General features: G+C 38.5%; 1 protein-coding gene across 1 annotated transcript in view; it reads right to left on the minus strand.

The window, feature by feature from the left end:
• Nucleotides 1-15,336, minus strand: part of SUPT3H (SPT3 homolog, SAGA and STAGA complex component) — a 540,189-nt gene extending 524,853 nt beyond the window's left edge. Inside the window, exons 1-2 of the mRNA XM_043591577.1 lie at nt 15,054-15,336; nt 2,967-3,067 (exon numbers count right to left, since the gene is read on the minus strand). Of these exons, the coding sequence (XP_043447512.1) occupies nt 2,967-3,067 (101 nt within the window). The 5' untranslated portion in view covers nt 15,054-15,336. The remainder of the gene's footprint in view (nt 1-2,966; nt 3,068-15,053) is intronic.
• Nucleotides 15,337-15,821: the final 485 nt, after the last annotated feature.

Consider the following 15,821-nt stretch of genomic DNA (forward strand, 5'->3'; position numbering starts at 1 on the left):
ACTTCCTAAAGAATACTTCACTGGTAGAATTTACAACACAAACTTAAAATATGGTCAATTCTCTCAAGGCGCTAACAGTACAGACCAGCTGCCAGTTCTATATTTGATCAGGACAATGTCATTTGTGTTTCACAATTAGACACCTTTCACAGTGCAACTATCCCCTGGAAATGATACCACGATACTGTTGCTTATTTAGAGGGCAGGGAGCCAAGAGAAAAACAGCTCATTAGCGGTGAAATGACAGCAGAAGATTAAAAAACAGCAATACAGGGGCACCTGGGTGGCTCAGTCAGTTAAGCGTCTGACTTTGGCTCAGGACATGATCTCACTGTCCGCGGGTTCAAGCCCCGTGTCAGGCTCTGTGCTAACAGCCTAGAGCCTGGGGCCTGCTTCAGATTCTGTCTCCCACTCTCCCTGCACCTCCCCTGCTCACTCACTCCCTCTCACAAAAACAAATAAACATTTTTAAAAAATAAATAAAAACAGCAATACAATACAAACAGGCTGAACAGAACTGGCAGGGGTTGGGGGGACACAAGAGGGTAAGGATTCACAGAATGAAATTCCTATAACACAAAATAAACATGAATACTTAGGGCTGCACTTCACATGTGAAATAAGCAACAATAAATGTATACTTATTCTTATATAATCAAAAGCCTAAAAACCTTACACCAATAAAAAACATTGGTAAATTTGAAAAGTTTCCCCCAATTTGGGCCCTTTTTTTGTGTTCTATGAAGCAATTCATAAGGGGAAAAAAATAACTTCAGACTATAAATGATGAATGTAACTATTAGGAATGGTCTCTCTAAGAGGTCTGAAATAGAAGGAAAATGTACATTTCTTCCAAAGCTGTAGCCAACAATAACTTTTGCATTCTGAATCCAGCTTAAGCACATTAGTTGAGAAGATGTTTGCAAAAGTATTTAATAAGAAAGTGCTGAATTTAGCTTTTATTTTTTTCTGTTTTCTTAAGTGGCCTGCAGTCTATCAAATGCACTAAGAAGAACCTCTCCTAAGTATAAATGACAAAAGGAAATACAGCTTTCTTACAGAGAGCTGTTTCTATAGACCAGGTAAACCTTTTCTGTAAAGGGCCATACAGTAAATATTTTCAGCTTTACAGGCCACATGGTCTCTGTCACAAATACTCTGTCATATAGCATGAAAGCAGTGACAGATAGCAAATGAGTATGGATGTGGTCCAATAAAATCTTCTTTTCAAAAGCAGGCAGCCAGTCCATGGGCCCATGACCATAGTGTGCTGACCTATGCTACAGACCTTATTTTTTATTTACAACAAATATATTGTTTTAATAAATACCGCCAACTTTAAAATATGATGTCTGGGAATTGCTTTAAAATACTGTACGAAAGAAAAGTAGACAGTAGGGAGAAAGGTTAAGCAGGACTAGCAAAACACAATTATTGTTAAAATTGGATGATGGATGCATGGAGTTCATTATCCGACTCTCGTATGAGTTTGAAATTAAAAAGCTTTTAAAAACACAAAGTAAATCAATGAACCAGCTCTACAAGAAAATGAATTTCTTCACTTTACTGTAAACCTTCTAAAGCACATTTGATATTCTGAAACATAATTAACAGAATGCAATATAAAATATTCTTAATGTAAATCTACAAAACTAAAATGAAAATGCTTATCATATAAAAATTATACCAGCATAAAACCCTTAACATTTTCCATAATTTGAAACCCAGGTTCACCTCATACAACTCTTAAATTAATATACTAAGTTTATTCTCAGCTTATCTAACAAAATATGTTATCAATTTCTGGTTTAAGAATATAATTATTTTCATAGGGGATATGCTATTTATGTTAACATGTAATAGGTATACTATTTTGCAAGTAAATACTAATTTTTTATTCCTCAGTTTTAAACTCTGGGCAATAAATATTAACGGATTAAAACCCACATAAACAAATGCTGCTTAAGGTCTTCAACAACTAAGAGTGTAAAAGGAACCTCACACCAAAAGGTTTGAGAACCTACGACCTAAACGTTCTCAGTGCTGTCTAAAGTTATGTTGATCGAGCATATGAACAGCCTACGTATCTGAACAATAATCATCACACAATAGCATTAACTCTCTATGAAGGCTACCAATATACACCCACAAGAGGAAGATACTTAAACCTTCCACAGAAACATTCTTTTCAAATTGCCCAGTATGTCACAAATAATGTATCTACAGGAAAAGAAGAGTTCTAATGTGTTGTCCCACTTATGCGAGTAATTGTCTCCTGAACTAAGAATAAACTAAAACGAATATATGGCAGCAGACATTTCTAATAAATATGCTACCTCCCCTCAAATCAAGATTTGCCATGTCACTCAATGCAAGAAACAAGAAATTAAGCTAAAAAGAGTCTTAAGGAAAGAATGATTTCCACATTAAGGAAAGAATGTGCAATTTCTCAAAAAGAACACACGTGGTTTTTAGATGTTCTATGTTTTTTCTCAACATTCAGCAACACAGTGATTTCAAATATTATCAAAACTAAAAAGTAATTTAAATTAGGCTCATGGAATTATTATGATACTTGAGAAAAACAGAGAACCTCTCTGTGAAAACATTTCAACTATCCAAGAATATAATCAACCTCAAAGTCCTCTAAATCTAAAACTAAAATAGTAATAAACAATCCATAACACAGATTTGAGCAGAGAATCATAACGAGAGCAAACAGACTTATGTGATTCTTTTATAAAGATGAACCAGAACTTATTTTTCAAATACAGCACTACTGGAGCATTATTAACCTATTTTGCCCCTTCTACATATGGCTATTTAAACCATGAAGAGACTATTCCATTTTTACTTCGTTAAGTATACATTTCAAAGTTAAGTTTTAGAAATTTTGTTATTTCTATTGTCTTTCATCAAATGAATAAACTTGAATAGTAAGAAGTGTGATGCAGAGACATACTCACATCATACTCTGTAATTCTGCTGCAAAGCTTACCGACTTCCCCGCACTTCTTCCACTACTTGAAGTGGCAGTAGACATTGGGCTGGCTGCAGTATTATTCATCTAGATAAAAAAGAAATAAGGCTTACAAAATGTATTTAACTACAAACAAATGCATGGAGAGTGGAAGCAATTATAAATTACTTCAAAAGTATAGAAAATTTTAAATTTCGCATTTTTACATAAATCTGATTTGTTCCTATTAATATTCTTTATTAAATGAAATAGCAAAAAGGAAAAACTGCTTAGTCGAATATGATATCAAAAATTACCGACTTAAGCGATAAACCTTTTAGTACAAATGTTACAATAAATAATGGAAACAAAAGAGTCATGAAAATAACAGAACTCCATGGTTTCCAAATACGTTCCAGGGAGCCCTAAGGTTCACTGGCAATATTTCAGGGAGCTCCCAAGTTGTCTCTAAGCACACCCTCCCAGTTCCATCCAGAACAACAGAACAGCTCTGATTTTTCTATTCATGTACTCGGGTTCCAAGTGAGCGTTAATACAAAGAACTGCACAGCTGCAAAACACAAAATTAGAAAACCAATGCATAACCTAACCCCCATTTGAACCAAACCCTAAAATATAAATAATAAAAATAAAGTCAATCAGCACATCAGAAGTAGTGTGATATTTTATCTTTTGGTTAACTAACTCATCAATTTAAAATGTGACTTTTCCCCCAATAAAATTAAGCCGATGCATAATAGGAAAACTAGATGCCAAACCTAATATATGCTGTTTTATTTAATGCATGTGGCAGTCCTATAAACAAGAATTAGTGAAAATAACATCACAATAAAAGTAGATAAAAGCCTCAACTATTACTCGGTAAGTGCTCAATAAATGTTAGCTATTATTTTGTATGTCCATATAAACGTTGCAATATAATTTCCTTACAATAAAAATAATTTGCAGATTTGAACATATGATAAAAGAAAATAGTACTGGGGCACCCGGGTGGCTCAGTTGGTTTGGTGTCTGAATCTTGATTTTGGGTTCAGGTCATGATCTCATGGTTCATGGGATCAAGGCCCACACCAGGCTCTGTGCCGGCAGCTCCAAGCCTGCTTGGGATTCTGTGCCTCTCTCTCTGCCTCGCCCCCTTGCATGCATGCACGCGTGCATGCAAAATAAATAAACTTTAAAAAAGAAAAGAAGAAGGTTTTGAGAAGTCAACAGGACAGAGGACTAAGATAAACAGCAGGCTAGCTGGTTAGCTAGATCTGAGTGTCACAATATCCTTCTGTGGCAAAGCCAACTATCTGCCAACAGAAGTCATGGTCTAGTTAGAGGGCCCTTAGGGCCAGGCCAAATGCAAGAGCAAAGAAAAACAAGGGAAAAAGTTTCACTCAAACTGAGCCTGAAAACCAAAATTCTAAAGCACATAAAAAAGCTGATGCTATTAAAGACCATAAACTTGTGTTAAGCCTGATTTCTTTTCCACAAAGATTTTTAAAGTAAGTCCTTTTTTCTACAAAAATATAGGATAAGAAGCATCACGATTAGAACTCAGGTTTTAAAAAAAAAACAAAAAACAATTCACATCACCAAATCCAAGATTGGGGGAAAATAGACAGGAACGCAACTACTTCTAGGAACGGTCCTACAGAATCAGAGCAGTGATTTAAAACAAAAAAACAAAACAAAACAAAAAAAAAAAAAAAAAAACAAGGAACCTGGCTCTCCCAAGAACCTCAGAAAATGTTTCCCTCACCCAAGAGAATACTGGCAAAGATATGCTATCATGGAGAAAACGTTAAACTCAAAGATTGTGTATTAACCCCAGCCTCCAAAAACAGGATTTAAGTTGACTCATGTCAGATTTGAAGACATGTCAGTCTGTGGGATTATCCTGTGGCCAAATGTCCTGTTGACGTTGCTGGAGCAGCCTGCCCCTTTAGTCACCCCACTTTCACTCTCTCTGAAGAGGAGACATTTCAGAAAGTAAATTCCTATTAAAACAGCTTTCTTCAGTTGTCCCCCTACTGCAAATGTTTCACATCAAGAGTATTTATCGGTAAGAGGTAAAAGGTCCCAATCCTAGTTTATTATAACCACGATCATCCTTCCACAGTCAGTTATTTAATTTTTACATCAAGCAGGTGAATAACATTTTTCTGACATGATGAGCTGATAGCTCATTAGAATCTTTAAAATAATTATTTCCCATACCCAAATTTTGTTTGATTTTAGATAATTAACTTTAGACATAACTTCTTTACACATCAAAGTCCTATCATCCCAATGCTTTATTTCCTTTCTCCTAGACATTAAAAAAAAAAAAGTCAGTTAAAAGCAGAAGCACTCAAGTCAATTTTCTCTAATAAATACAGTTAACATGGAACTGAAAACCTACTGTAATCTTCTCAATGGGTTAATGTCCTGCAGTCGTTTTAGCTTTCAATTGAAATGCAGCTGTTTGCCATATTTTACAAAATGAATTCAGATGTGCAGATGGCGATCTAGATTATTTCAACATGCCACAGTTTAAATGTGAACCCGAGGACTAAGTTCATCTCTGATTAATACATATTTAAACCCAATCATTAAGTCAATAGTCAATACCATATCACACCTGTAAAATCTTGTTCCAGAGTAGAAAAACTGACATCTTTTATTTTAAAACAATGGAGCTTGAGGATATACCCTTTTCCTCAGAAAATACCATAATGAAAAAAAATGTTTCAACTGTAGTCAAGTTATACATTACAAATGTGAATTAAACAAAAAAGTAATGAACATGCTACCGGGTTTCTAATTACAGCTCATATTTTTGTTGCTAAATGACCAAAGAAGAAATACCATGAGACATCTTTGGCTTAAAATACCTCAAAGAGTTGGAAACTTTATCACTAGTTATAGCACACCAAAACAACATAAATATCTGTGTTGTGAAATCCATCAGTCTACCCATTTATTAAAGGTGGAATGTTTTATCATTTCTTCTATTACATCACTGCTGAGGAAAATTAATTCAGCAGACCTATGTACTGATTCTGAGTATGAACAGTTTCAATTCCAACCATGCATAACCTGAACATCCCACATACATAAATTAGTAGAAAACTGTTACAGTCAGAACATTCTCATTTTCATAGAACTCCAAAGGCAGGAAGCAATTAAGGTTAAGCTACCACTATTATACACTGCATTTTAGTTTTGTTGTTTAAAAACAAAACAAAACAAAAAAACTCAAGTTACATCATGGCATAAATTTCTCTCGCTGTGAAAAATAATTACCAAAATGATCAATCACTGAAAATGTACAAAATAAGATAATTTAATGATACACAATTTTAAAACTTTTATACCTAGTATTTGGGATAACACAATGGTAATTCCAATATATTTAAATAAGTGGACTTCAGAAGATATAAAGCTCAGTGTCCATACAATTACCAGGTAAAACATCTCATGAATAATCCAAAGAACAGATGATTCATGTGTAACTGTCTGGAAATCAACAATTCTCCTGAAACTGCTGATTGTATTTTCATAACTAAAAATCATTTGTATTCACTTACTACATATTAAATGAGTTCAGAACCTGAGATAAGATGCATCAATCATAGCACTTCTCATACTATAGTGTAACTATTTCCTTGTCATCAAACTGCTAACTGCGTAACGATAGGGACACTGATGTTTCTGTAACTTTGGTGCCTAAAGTACTGCCTAACACTGCTGATGCTCAGTAAATGCTGGGTGAATGAACAAACTACTGAACAGTATAACAAATACAAAGATAAAAAAGACATGCCTCCGCCACTGAGTAGCTTAGAGCCTACTGAAGTTCATCGATCAGATATATTCAGTGGAATGATGTTGGAGATAAGGCACAAGATACTATGGGACAAAAGTAGGAACTAAGACCTGTCAATTATTATGGGGAAACTGTCCTGAGATTTAACACTTGTAAAAATCTGAAAATAAAGCAGATTTAGCCACACTAAAAAAAAAAAAAAAAAAAAAAAAAGTGAACAGCACATCTAAACTACCCATATGCCAGTGGATTACTATAAGTGCAGAAGTGAAAAGTACTCTGAAAACCATGAAGCACCATAAAGAGCAATGTATGATAGTAAATACTCTTCCTTCCCATTCATTCAACAAGCAATAATTTTTCTTAAAAACTATTAGAACAGGAGTAAGTACTTCCTAACCAAAATCAGTTTGATTCTAATTGGCATAGATAAGATACAAATACTCATAAGCAACACCCAATGATCAAAATGACAAGTTACCAGCTCTAAGCAGAGAATCGCCATCTTAATATAACGATCAAAGACTTTATATTCATAGACAGAAAAACTCTCCTCTGTAATATACTATTCCCCGGTACATTTTCCCCCACCAAACCCGCTTCCCTGTCCAACATCCTGATTCTGTACGAACAACACAACTCTTTAGTTGCCTAAGTTCAAAAACTCCAAGGCATTTTTGATTCACCAGCTCCTCTCCTGCCTATCTCCATGCAATCTGGTCCTGGCATATTTTCTCTTAATAAAGCAATTCTAATTCAATCCCTTCCTTTTCAATCTCGCCTTAATAAATACCTTTACTAGAGTATCTTTTAAACCCATCTCCCACCTTTCTAATTAATTCTGCATACAGCTCCAGAGTACTCATTCTAAATATTGGTTACTCCTTGAAGCGCCTAGGTGGCTTAGTGGGTTAAGCATCCAACTCTTGGTTTCCACTCAGGTCATGATCTCACAGTTCATGGATTCAAGCCCCGCATCGGGCTCCGCCCTGATAGCACGGAGCCTGTTGAGGATTCTCCATCTCTGCCCCTCCTGCTCTCTCTCAAAAAATAAATAAATAAACATAATAAACAAGTAGTGGTTACTCCTCTACTCAAAGCATCCAATAGCTCTCCTTCCCGTGGAGGATAAAATTTGTCCAATATCAGTCCCACAGGACCTCTGCAGCCTCCTTTCCCTACAGCAGTCAAAGCAAATGTCCAGCATCTCCCAAACCATCCCAGGTTCAGAATCGTTAGCCTACAGTTCTTTCTACTTACAGTACCTCTTGTTTCTTCTCCACCTCTCCAAATCCCAGCTGCCTAGAAAAGCCCAACTGAAGCTCAAGGTCTCCAAGACTTCCCAGACTCAACGATCTTCAGGAAGTCTCCTTTCCCTGACATTTAATGTTTTCATTCGCTAATTCTTTTGTTTAACCTTAAATACTTCAGTGCACATTAGTTTATTAATAAACTTCCCCAACTATTGGCAGATGACTGCCCCTCCTCCTTCATAGAGAAATGAAAAGCTCTTACTTACTTCCTCCTCTCTCCTCAACCAAAGCCCCTGTATCTTCTCCTGATTCCCTCCTCTTACAATCTAGGCACTTTCTTCTTTAAGGCTGATGCACGACCTGTGCTTTGGTGTATCCATTCATACCTATTTACTGGACACTTACTGCCAGCCAAACACTGTTGTTAAGAGCTAGGGATAGGATAGTGCCTAAGCTAGACAAAAGAAATTATCTTATAATGCAGGAGACAAGCATATAAATATAATGTGAAGTCATGACAAAGGCTATGAAAACAAATTTAAAAAGCTGTTTTCAACCAGGAGGTGACATTTAATATAAGATCTGAACAAAGCCCGGGATGGAGCTCTGGAGAACTTCCAGGCAAAAAGAACAGCAAAGTACCAAGATCTTGAAGCCAGTGTGGCTCAAGGGAAGGGAACAGAGGGGATATGCAGTAGAAAATAAGGCCTGACAGTTAGCAAGAGGCCAGGTGATATAAAGCCCTCTAGGCCATGGAGGTTAAATTTTAGTTGAATATAATGTGAAGCTAATACAGAACTGTAAAAAGGGAAGTGACTTGAAATGTTTTAGGTTTTAAAAAGATAACTGGCTGCCATGACGTTATACTGCAAAGAAGCAAAGGTACAAGTGAGAAGACCAGTCAGAAAGTTATTGAAGTTGTATAGGCAAAAGAGGACGGCGGCCTGAATTAGTGGTACAAGGAGATGGTGAGAAGTGGCCAGCCTTCTGGAATATATTTTGAAGACAGAGCTTATTGCCGATGGATTAGACATGGAGTATGAAAGAACAGTCAAGGAGGACTCTGAAGTTTACTCCGAAGCTTGGGGCCTGAGCAACTGGTTGGATGGTGTGCCATTTACTGAGATCAGGAAAACTTTAAAAGGAAAAACAAAGAAACCAGGAGTTCAGTTTATGCCATAGTAAGTCTGAGACAACTATCAGACATTCAAGGGGAGATGAAATCCTGCAGAAGTTGTGTGACAGATGTTGTAAGACAGAAAACTGATATAATTCATGGTCACGGGGTTCTGCTAAGGGTAATTACTCAATACTGTAGGTTCTGATAATAAGGACCAATCATCTGTCAAGTTCAGCTTCTCCATCTGTGAAGAATAATTTCTGCCGGTCTCAGAGGAGTGTTATAAAGAAGACAGTGGCTACCACATAACGGGTATTCAAAAAATCTATTTGAATTGAAAAGAATATCAAAACATCTGTGAACCACGAAAATTCCTGATAGGCAGATATAAACTGTCCATTTACATATCCTAGTTGGCTACATGAGCAGTTACTTTTTTTTAGGAGCACAGTCAGACTGCTCAGAGACCTGTGAAGCTGTATTATTATGTTTTTCTTCTTTAGTTTCGTATTAATGCAGGTTTCTATTTCAAGTGCTTTCACATCCAGTACTCTCTTAGGGAAATACTGAGTTTCAAAAAAAAAAAAAATCTTTATTCTTTGGAAATACGGTTCTTAAAGTGCACTGCCAATGTGCCCGCCAGATCATCCTAAAATACCTAACATTCAACCCCTGACAAAACGGCAAGCTTACTTTTCCCGTATTAAAACACTGTTGTTTTTACATAAAGTATCATATACTTGAGTGACTTAATAGTTAACTTTTCAGATAAGGGCAAAAATTTTTAGTCAACTATACTGTCAATAGTAAGTGTAATTGACAAGAATGTCAAGAAAGGTCTCTCTTAAACATCAGGATTCTCTCCCACTCTAGATTCACGTTCTAGAAATATTTAACCTTATGAGGAGTCTATTTTAAATATAAACAAGTCAATAAACTATCTGATGTGGTTAAAAACACAGTTCATGTGACTAAAAAGAAAAGGGAATTAGAGATGTACTGTAGGCATGTAAAAAAAAAAAAATTGATGAATTTGTATACGCATTTCAGAGTTTATAAAGGGTCTTTCACCTGTACTACCTAACATTTTTTCACAATTACCCTCCAAGGCAAGTATCATCCCCACTACCAATGAAGAAGCCAAGAGTAAAAACTGGGGAAACGTCACAAATCTAACAAAAATCAGGCTTTGATCCAGAGTAGCTGACGGACAGACAACCAGAAATATTCCATCCATGCCCATACATTTTTTAACAAAAATTCATTAACCTTCTCCAATTCTAGTGCCTTAGGTTTTTTTCATTTGTAAACGATGCCCATCTCCTTTAACACGCTAAACTCGGGGCGCCTGGGTGGCGCAGTCGGTTAAGCGTCCGACTTCAGCCAGGTCACGATCTCGCGGTCCGGGAGTTCGAGCCCCGCGTCGGGCTCTGGGCTGATGGCTCGGAGCCTGGAGCCTGTTTCCGATTCTGTGTCTCCCTCTCTCTCTGCCCCTCCCCCGTTCATGCTCTGTCTCTCTCTGTCCCAAAAATAAATAAACGTTGAAAAAAAAAATTAAAAAAAAAAAAACACGCTAAACTAATGTGAAATTACTGAAAAGTTGTACACATAGTAAGTAGTCAGGGGACTTGTCATTAAGTTGTCTTAGAGACTTGCTAACTTTAAAAGTTCAAGAATTCTGTGCTTAAAAGTCAATCTTAGGCAGGTGGATAAACAATTAGACAAAACTACAACTACACCAGTTGGCGGGAGGGGGACCAAAGACATCTGAGGTTCAGAACTACAGTTTGAAAAAAACTAATTTCATCCAAATCCCTCATTTTTCAGGTGAGGAAACTGAAGTCCAGAGGGGTTTCTTGAACTGCCCAAGGACACATCACTATTTAGTGATACAGCTGGGACTAAAACTGAGTTCCCCTGACTCCCGTCCAGAGTTCTTTCTACTATCCCACAAGGAACATACAAATAAAAGTTGATCCTAATTAACTCACAAGACCTCCACAATGTGTTTGTCATAGTGAACTTTGTTGTGAAATATCTGCCTATGCCGACTCACAGTTTCGCAGTAAACGGCTAAACTGTGTCATTTATATTCATATAATATTTTGCATTTATAAAGTGCACTCACATAAATTATCCCAATGTATGCCCTACGAATTCAATGAACACACTATTTTTTTTTTCAGCAACTACTACATACCATATGCCAGGCAGCATGCCATCTTCATACTCATTACCTTATTCAGCCTTCAATATCCGTTCACTATCAGCCAGATACTATCAGAGGCAGTAATACAATGCAAAAAAAAAACCAACAGACGCATTCCAGAAAGTGAGCACCTCATCAGTATCACCTATTAAGGGGGAATGACATGTCTGGATAAATAAATGAGATACAGCATTTAGCACAGGAAATGGAACACACCAAATGCCCATGAAAATGGTGGACCTCCCTTAGCAGTAGTATGCAGTTGTTTAGTGTAGAAAATATATTGCAACCAGATCAGTAAAGTGCCATTACCAAGAGTTATAGTATTGTTAAAGAGAGCAACCTCGGGTAGAGCCTATTATACTCTATGCTGTTTTACAAATAAAATTTACAACAACTTTTGCAGATTTAAGATTAGTCTTTACTAGAGGTAGTGGGTGGAAAAGTTGAGACAAAACCAATTAAAATAAAATGTCTTTGTAAAGTAAGACAATCTATGTAATTCTCCTCTATGGTATTCAACAATCCTGTGGGAAGGCTGGAATGAGGTGAAATACTAATTCCATTTTACAGATGAGGAAACTGAGGCTCAGAGAAGTTAAACACCTTCACTGGAGTCACAAAGAAAGAATATGGTAGAAAAGGGCAAAACCTAGGTTTGCAGAATTAGTCTCAAGTACTCTTTGCACCTATCCACAATGCATCCCAGAACATCAACATCTCTTCCAGATATGTTATTCAATAAACTTAAGGCTAAAACAGCTAATATTTATTGAGCACTGACTTATATGCTTTGCTGTACCCAACACTGCACCCAACACATCACATGGATTATCTCATTGAATCCTCAGCAGAGTGAGAACTCAAACCAAGTGTGTTTGACTCTCAATAAAATATTTTACCTACCACAGTAGAAGTTAAATTAACACAATAAGGCATTTGGCTACACTATTTTTCTTTATTATAGAACAATAAGCAAAATCCTTCCTGGACATCCTAAATAATAACAGACAGATTTCTGACTGACTTCACTATTCAACTTAACCATAAAATAAAATGGGTATTATTTTCACCAAGATTACTCAATCTTCTGATTTGACTGACTTAGCCTAAGTTTCTTTGCAGCTTCCTACACCAAAAGATCATTTATGTAGGGAAAAGCAAAAACACGAAAAGATCACTTATGTAGAGAAAAGCAAAAATCAAACTGTCCAAGATTTCCATCCAGTATAGGGAGAAAAGCAAAAATGTTTACCTACCAGTAGTTTAAATGAGCAGGTCACTTGCTGGCCTTATTCCAGATATCTCATCTATTATTTAAGCGCACAACCAATAATTCTCTCAATACTTTAGTACATTTGTGAGATTGCAATTAATCCCCCTAAAAATTACATATTACAAACTTCAACAAGTAATAAGACTAAAAGTAGGGTGGCCATATTATTATGTGATACCAACTGGGACATTTTTTGTATGAAAGGGGCTCTATTAGGATAAAGAGGCTCTAAACAATGACCGTCCCAGAAAAGTTGGAGTTTACAATCACCCTATATAAGAGCAACCCATTTTGATTTGTATGTTATGGGCTATTCAAATGCATATTTCATGGGCTTTAAGTTTTTGGCCTAGATCTAACGATTATCTTCAGCCTTGAGATCAAGGGCACTAGGCCAGAGTTAAGGGTGCTACCGAAAATAAAGTTGTTTTTTTTTTAAGTTTTATTCTCACACTAAAATAATGTGCTTAAAAAAGAAAAAAAAAACCTACATATCTCAAAGAAAGGAATCTCATCAATATCACCAAATTTCAGACTTATCTCTTCAAAAGTTTTGAATACTGATAACCACAAAACTATTTCTAAAATGGCCCAATGCTCAAAGGTTATTAGTATAAATTATCAACTTGCTTTATTATACAAAAAGTTACGAAACAAAACAACAAAACAAAACAAAAAAAAAAAGCACTATCTTTCAAATGGAAAACAACTTTAGGAATAAAAAAGTAGAAACGTTTTCACTGAAACTTAACCGAAGTGATAAAAGATAGTGGAACCCCATGGTCACAATACGGTACAATAATGATTAAAGGAAGTGCCAGCTAGTATTGTTATGGCTTTCCAGATGAATCTGGCATTAGCTGTACAACCCAAGGAGTCAAAAGAACAATTTGCTTTAATTTGTCAAGCTGTAAATAAGTACTAACAGACCCATGCTTTGAACTATAGTATTTGAGCAAAAGGCATTATTTGAATATAATTATGATTCCCTAAGGCAATAAATGTTCCAAGAATTGGCTTCGACTTAAAATTCAATCAAATCAAGAAGTGAAACGCGTCTCAAAGTCTAGATTCTAGGCTTAAGCTGCCCAAAAGGCAGTGAACTAGCCACTTTTGGTTATTTATATTTAAATTAATTAAAATATAATTTAAGTTCTTCAGTGCACTAGCCACATTTCAAGTGCTCAAGAGCCACTTGATGCTAGTGGATACCACATTAGTACAGCACAGATTACGGAATATTTCCATCATGGCAGAAAGTTCTACAATATTGGACAGTGCTTCTATGGACCTAGGCTGCTCTAGATCTTTGCTTGAAGACTCCCAGAGATTAAGAAACTTGCAATAATGAATTAAGTGCAATGAGGTGCATTCTCTTTTTGCAAAGTACCATCAAAAAAATTGATCCTCATGTTCAGTCAAATCCAGTCTCTTTGAAACGTCCACCAGAAATTCCAAGAGCTCCATCCTCAATTTGGTCGTCAAGTAAATCTGTGCACAGCTAACGCACTTCCGTTTTCAAAGTTCTGACTCCTAACATATACTAAGACCCTGTCTTTTCCTCCTCTATTGACACATACTAATTTCTTTCAAAGTAAACAGTTTAAAGTTTGTATTAACCTCATGGAGTTATGCTAATTCACCCTCGTGCACATTAACAACACATGTTAGTAACACATGTTAGTATCCTCTCTGTCAGATACTTCATTCCACTCTTCCTATGAATCTACTCTTACCAGACCTTCAAGTGTCTTGACTTTTAATTTAGAAAACAGGGTCACAGTCATTTTGAAGTTCTTAAAACATGAAAACTAAAATTAATTACCGTTAGCATGTAATTTGATCAGTGCCGGATCACATAATCGGGGCAATTCTGGGCTAGGCTACTACCACCCCCATTTACAGACCGGAACACCCGGCAAACGCAGGCTCGGTAATTTCCGCAGGGGTCACAGATGTGGGCTCAGCCCACAGAAAACAGAGTAGATCTTTCCCTTTTCCTGGATGCTAGGCTTCTACTAACGCTACTTAACTCTTCTTCCGCCCCGGGCATAAAGCACTTTCCTTCTCTAAAGGTTCCTCCCCGCAAAACACTACCCAGATGAGGCGCGGAAGGTGCTCCTTAACACGCCCCAGCCACGCCAGCTCCAGCTCGCCTGCCCAGCTCCCCTCGCCCCACGCCCACCCGCCGACGGGGAGGAGTCAAGAGCCAGCTCCACGCTCGGCGGGAGAACCGGGTGCTGAGCCCGGCCGGCGCCTAGCCCTAGAGTACAAACGCCAATCCCTCCCCCGCGGCCGCCCCGGGGCAGGGGTCAGGACGGGGCCGGGCCCACGGACGCGGGGCTCGCCGCGCGCCGTCCATCCCGGTTCGCAGATCCCTCCCCGCCCGCCCCGCACCGCCCCCCGCACCCCCTACAACCTCCGCTTTAAGAACACTTGTAGGCACGGCTGCGCGTCCCGCGTGGAGAACGTGGGGAGAGATGGTGCGGTTTCGGCGGCGGCGGCCCGGGGCACGCTTGGAAAGGGGCGGGGTGGAGGGCTGAGAGTGTAGAAAGGGAGAAGGTGGCTCGGCTGGGGCAGGGGTGGGGGGGGGGCACAAGATGGCGTGAGCCCGACTCTCCGTGGGGCGGGGGCTGCGGAGACGCAGGAGGGAGCGCTGCAGACGCCCCTACCACTAGCTGCGCGAGCTCTGGCGCATGCGCGCTCCACCAGGTGGCCGTGGTCTCCTTTTCCGAGCAAGCAACTTCCGCCACGCTCGCCGGGGGCGGGGCGTAGTGGAGTGTACCGCAGCCACTTTCCCCGCTGCGGGCCACCGTGGTCCGAGCGGCGGACCTCAAAGCGGTGCCTGCTGGGAGGGGAGTGGAGTCGCGCTGAGACCCGAAAGGTGTTCAAGGGCCAGGCCGTTCTTTAAGAGTCGAACCGAGAGGGCTAGGATTTTCGAGGGCTTGGGTGACCGATACTGGAAATTTGTTTTCAACTTTAGAGCAGAGATTGGCCCGTGTAAGGTTCTGTCCAGGAATTGGGGTGAACCAGGATCTTAAGCGGATTGTGCTTTTAAAATGGGGAGGAGTGGGGCGCCTGGGTGGTGCAGTCGGTTAAGCGTCCGACTTCAGCCAGGTCACGATCTCGCGGTCCTTGAGTTCGAGCCCCGCGTGGGGCTCTGGGCTGATGGCTCAGAGCCTGGAGC

The sequence above is a fragment of the Prionailurus bengalensis genome, chromosome B2 (genome assembly GCF_016509475.1).
Source record: "Prionailurus bengalensis isolate Pbe53 chromosome B2, Fcat_Pben_1.1_paternal_pri, whole genome shotgun sequence".
Lineage (NCBI taxonomy): Eukaryota > Metazoa > Chordata > Mammalia > Carnivora > Felidae > Prionailurus > Prionailurus bengalensis.